General features: G+C 30.3%; 1 protein-coding gene across 1 annotated transcript; it reads left to right on the forward strand.

Moving 5' to 3' along the window:
* Positions 1-2,694: 2,694 nt before the first annotated feature.
* Positions 2,695-5,438, forward strand: LOC145032716 (golgi-to-ER traffic-like protein). The gene is made up of 12 exons (XM_078981624.1): positions 2,695-3,037; positions 3,269-3,348; positions 3,484-3,562; positions 3,683-3,764; positions 3,889-4,045; positions 4,210-4,300; positions 4,391-4,474; positions 4,559-4,605; positions 4,691-4,819; positions 4,905-4,989; positions 5,073-5,153; positions 5,250-5,438. Exons 1-12 carry the CDS (start codon positions 2,990-2,992, stop codon positions 5,253-5,255), a joined length of 969 nt encoding a protein of 322 aa, XP_078837750.1. The 5' UTR covers positions 2,695-2,989; the 3' UTR covers positions 5,256-5,438.
* Positions 5,439-5,731: the final 293 nt, after the last annotated feature.

Consider the following 5,731-nt stretch of genomic DNA (forward strand, 5'->3'; position numbering starts at 1 on the left):
AATGATTTCAGGAACAACGAATGAGATTCTTTACTTGAATACGTAAATATTTTTTGTGAGAAACATCAAGTAGATATGCCAGATATGAAAGCTCCATATACTTCTACTCGATACCGGCCTCGAAAAAACGATAATCAGTTTACTTTTGATCATTTTTATCGAGTAGATTTGTTTATATGCACATTGGACAAACAATTACACGAGTTGAATAGTAGATTCGGTGATCAGTCGATAGAGTTGTTAAGTCTTAGTTCTACTTTAGTTTCAAAAGAACACCCTAAAGTGATTAACGCTGATCAGATTTGGATTCTTGTTGAGAAGTATTATCCTGAAGATTTTACGGAGCACGAAAGAAATTAATTACGATATCAGTTTGATATTTTTAATATCGATATAACAAAGAATCCAAGGCTAAGTCGTGTATCAACTATTGCTGACATATGCAATGGTCTTGTGGAAATTTAGAAATTCGAGACGTTTTATTTGCTTGATAGAGTGGTTCGGTAAATCTTAACACTTCTAGTTTCTACCGCAACAACAGAGAATGGATTTTCAGCAATGAGAATATTCAAGAACCGCATTCGCAATAAGATGTCAAATGAATATCTCGCAAACAACTTGGTGGTTTACATAGAAAGATAAATTGTTGAGAACACTGACACGAAGTCAGTAATTGATGACTTTAAAGACCTTAAAGACCGTTGGACTGAGTTGTTATTCTTCTTCTAGGTATTTTTGGTGTTTAATTGTTGAAAAAAATTGGTTTCTTTTATGTGTAAGAACAATAATTTAAGGTATTTTTGGTGAGTCATTTTAGGTATTTTTGGTGTTTAATTGCTGATTTCTCTTTTGTTTCTTTCATCTATAAAAAACGTTACTTTTAACTTTTGGCCCCACCAAATTAGTTTTCAAGCTCCGCAATTAGTTGTTCAAGCTCCGCAATGTTGCGTATAGGATTCAAGAATCAATGCTACCCTTTATTTCTTTTATGTAATCATATAATTACAAATTATATAATATACAAAATATTTTTCAAATTTCTATATGTTAATCGGTTCCGTTTCACAGAAAAACTAAAGTCTATCAATTAGCATTTACTTAATGAGAATCATAATCATTTTCATTAATGGTTCAGTAAGAATGGTCATATCAGTAATAGTTCGGTTTTTCGGTTACTATGGTCACATTTTAACTCCTGATTCAGAAACAATTTTAAAATTCGGTGCAATCCGATTCCACATCATTATCATTATATATACTTATAAATGAAACATTTTTCCTTTCATCACATTCATTTGAAACTCCCATAACTTTTCAATCTCTTTCTAATAATGATTATAAGTTGGTTAATAAGGTTATATAAATATAAAACCTAAAATGTAATCATATATAAACTAAATTCCAATATTAAAATAATATATCTTTTTCTACTTATAAAGTTATGTTTGTAACTTTTAACATATTATACTTAATTTATTAGGTCTAATATTTTAGTGTATGTAAACCATTATCATTTTAAAGCTACAACTTTTGAATAATTTGTATAAAATACTTAAATTGTTAATTTAAATATAACCTTACAGAATCAACTTAAACATAAACTTTGTTCAACTTAAACAACCTAAAGAATATTTTGTAAATAGTTAGAAGTGATAAATTGTAATGTCTTTATAATAATAATTATAAGTTGGTTAATAAGGTTAAACATGTATCAAATCTAAAGTGTAATATTAAATAAACTAAATTTCTATATTAAATTAATATTGTTACTTCTTCTTATAAAGTTATGTCTTTAACTTTTAACATATTATACTAAATTTATTAGATTTAATATGTTGTTGTATGTAAACATTTATCAGTTTAAAGCTACAAGTTTTGAACAGTTTGGATAAAATATTTAAATTGTTAATTTAAATATAACATTATAGGGTCAACTTCAATATAAATTTTAGTTCCACTTAAAAAACTCAAAGAATATTATATGAATAGTTAAACGTGATAAATTATAGTACTAAATGCAAAAACTAAATTGTAATATCAATTTAATTAAAATATTTCCTAAAACTATTTTTATAATCATTAAAAGTTGTCAAATAAGTAGCTTAAATATCTTATAATAACAATAGTTAAAAAATAACTCCATATAAATGATTATATTGTTACCTTTAAAATAAAAAAAATGTTTTGATGTTTTAATAGGTTACAATGATAGAAATTAAAAAGTTAACTAAATTAATTAAAAAAATTAATTAACAATAACAATAACTATAAATAACATTAAATCATATATTATATTTAATTTTATTCATGAGTAACCGTGAGTAGATGTCATTCGAAATATTGAGATTATATAGTTTTAACATATATATATATATATATATATATATATATATATATATATATATATATATATAATTTAAAATAATCAATATATTATACCAACTTAGTATACAAATTATTATATCAAATTTAACAACAACATTATTGTTATATTAAAAAAAACCCATATATTTGTAAAGATTTCAGCGATACAGATGCTTCTGCGCAACAGACGTTCGCATAATTGTATGGATAAGGTCCGATTTTGACAAATAACCATTTCGGATCCGATATGAATCCAAAACGAATAACCCGCATCCTTTTATCAGGCCATTTTCCTGAATATGAACAACATCGCTACATAAAAATTGAAGATAATGATACAAATAATCCATTATTTTTGAACGGAGAATATAATATGATGGTCATTGTCACCGCAAGATCTGCATAATACCCACAAGAAAATTGCGAAAAAAAACCCAAGACAAAGACGTACAACAGATGATGCACAAGGTATCACAAATCATAGCACAAACGTAGAACTGCCGATGGTATAGCCATCGCAATCCCTTTTACATGCCCAAATCACATTGGTCTCCACGGCGATCGACGACCTATTGAGGCAAAACTTACCGCCACATCGACGACGGATTGACGCAAAATCACAGCCATGTCGCGAGAAAGATTTAGGAAAGCTCTATTGCCTCCTGGAGCTGAGGTAACAACCTAACCTAACATCGCTAGCTTAACCAAATTCATTTGTTTCTTTTTGTCAATTGGGTTTATTCGTCTATATGATTGTGTTATTTGAATGTAGATTCCAGATAAACATTTTCTTTTAGTTCTATATATCTGATCGATACTCAAACTTCACATAGCATCGGGTGATGGTTTGATCTTATGAAACGTAAATTGAACTTGAGGTTGTTGCTTGACTGGTTAATTGCAGAATATCGAGAAGTTAAAGAACCTTGTAAAAGAAGGTAATTACTATGGGGCTCAACAGATGTACAAAACTATTAGTGCAAGGTACGTGTGGCTTCAATCGACACTCGTGTCTGTGAAAGAACATATATATACACTTCTCAGATCTAGAATGTGTTACAAATCTTGTTAACCTACTTGTGTATTGGCTCCTTATACATGACCTTTCGCTCGTTTTAGATATGCTACAGTCGGAAGATTTTCTGAAGCCTTAGACCTTCTTCAGTCAGGTGCATGTCTCCAATTAGAACACGAACAGGTAACTTTCTCCAACTCATTTTATCCATTTATCAGAAAATCTGTCCATGAAAAAAAGCTTAGAAATAAATTCAGATCAAAGTAGCTCACTTATATAGAATTGGATACATGAAACCTGTAGGTAACGTGTGGGGGTGAGCTTGCTGTGTTGTTTGTGGAGATGCTAGTCAAAGCTAAAGTTGACTTTGATGATGACTACCTTGGTTAGTTACTTCCTCTTGTCCCAGATGCTCTATAGTTTATGAGATTCTACAGAAGACTTCACTTACCTTTTTTGTGGTTACTGATTGTTTACATATTTCATGCTCTGTTTTTCATGAATCTTAGATCGTATCAGAAAAATCTACAAGAAGTTCCCGCGAATTCCTTTGCCTCAAAACCTGGGGTTGGAAGATGATGATGAGATCCATCGATTATCTGAAACCCTTGGAGCTGCAAAAACACGGGTTGAAAGCTGCACATCGTTTCTGAAAGCTGCTATTAAGTGAGTGCTTCTGCTTTCTTCTTATTTGCTTCTTTCAGTTGTTGACTGTAATATTAGCATACTGATTCCTACCTTCTGGATTCTACTACATGCTTTGGGTGTTGTTTTTATTTCTTTAAAGGAAGTTGAAATTGAACCTCTGATTCTTTTTCTTGTGTTTGTAGGTGGTCTTCAGACACTGGACCTCGTAAACTTGGATCTGCAGAGTTACATGATATGTTGGCTGAATACATATACTCTGAATCACCAGAAGCTGTATGTTTTTCTTTTTTTTCTAAAACTTTAGTCATCATAAACATTACAACATTACACACCTTTTTATATACTATTACATTTTATTTACAGGACATGACTAGAGTGTCGTTGCATTTTGCAAGAGGCAGAAATCCAAAAAAGTTTGCTTCAACCCTTGTGAATTTTATGGGCAAGGTGAAGCCTTTTTTTAAGAAATGTTATTATAAATAAACAATATCTTAGTTCAGTAGCAGCTAATGTTGTTTTATGGTTATTCAGTGTTATCCAGGGGAAGATGATTTGGCAATTGCAAGAGCAGTTTTGATGTAAGTAATCTTCAAGTATAATAATTAATACAAAAATTGAAGAGTTTTTTGATTTTTTCTTTTTGGTGTGTGTGTGTGTGTGTAGGTATCTATCTGTTGGTAACCTGAGAGATGCTAATGATATTATGGATGAGATAAAGAAACTTGCTTGGGCCAAAGAGCTTGAGTTTCCAGAGTCTGAATTAATGCGCTTTATCGACTATCTCTTACAGACGTTAGTTTTTCTTCTTTATTTATTTATATTGATTCTTTTCCACATGTTTCAGAGAAATTTAATATATTTCAACTGGTGATTGCAGGTTGATGAGAGATGCATTGCCACTATTCAATATGTTGAGACAAAAATTCAGCTCCAGTATAGAAAGAGATCCTATGTTTATCGAGGTTGGTAATCTCTTTTTTTTTTAAAAAAAATTATTAGCTAATTTATCCCCATAATATTCTCAAAAGTACTTTTTGGTGCACAGTTGCTAGAAGACATTGGGGAAAAATTCTATGGTGTACGCCGAAAAAATCCCTTACAAGGGATGTTTGGAGAATTATTCAAGGTACATTTTTTTTCTTCTCATTCTTGATAATAACAATATTTAGCCATTAGTATCTATTAGATTAAGAAGAAAAACCTAATTTTTCCTTGTTTGCAGATGTGACTTGAGGGAAATATCATGTTCAAACACAAGAGCCTACAAATGTGTCATAAACTTTCCATATCAGTGTCATGTAAACTTTATTCGTTTTGCTTTGCTTCAAATTTGAAATCTATGTAACATAATAGTATAATGGGTTTATGAAATCTATGAAAACCAAAGCTATCTAAAGCTGCTCTTAACAAAGCATTATGGTTGGTCTGATAGAAGAAGCAGCCTGAATGTAAGTAACACAACGCTCATAGTCAACTTTAGAAGCTATATAAAACAGGTACATCTTGTTTAAAACCTAGAGAATGCTTGTATTTTTGAATAATTGTAAAAAAATAACGTCTTTTTCAAGCCAAATGTTTTTCACTTATTCTTGATTGAACACATGAAGTTCGTGGTAAAAAGTTTACTCAAATGAAATCACTAGTCAACTGAGACTATGCCTCTCATATAGCATGGCATTAGGCCTTGTTACATGAGAAATTTAT

This window comes from Lactuca saligna, chromosome 2 (assembly GCF_052625555.1).
Source record: "Lactuca saligna cultivar CGN05327 chromosome 2, ASM5262555v1, whole genome shotgun sequence".
In the NCBI taxonomy this organism is placed as follows: domain Eukaryota; kingdom Viridiplantae; phylum Streptophyta; class Magnoliopsida; order Asterales; family Asteraceae; genus Lactuca; species Lactuca saligna.

What these genes read in the sequence shown, in the direction of transcription:
- LOC145032716 (XM_078981624.1), top strand. Translation starts at nt 2,990, where the DNA reads ATGTCGCGAGAAAGATTTAGGAAAGCTCTATTGCCTCCTGGAGCTGAG. An exon ending in TATTGCCTCCTGGAGCTGAG is followed by an intron (nt 3,038 to 3,268) that starts GTAACAACCTAA and finishes GGTTAATTGCAG; the next exon opens with AATATCGAGAAGTTAAAGAA. An exon ending in TTGTGAATTTTATGGGCAAG is followed by an intron (nt 4,475 to 4,558) that starts GTGAAGCCTTTT and finishes ATGGTTATTCAG; the next exon opens with TGTTATCCAGGGGAAGATGA.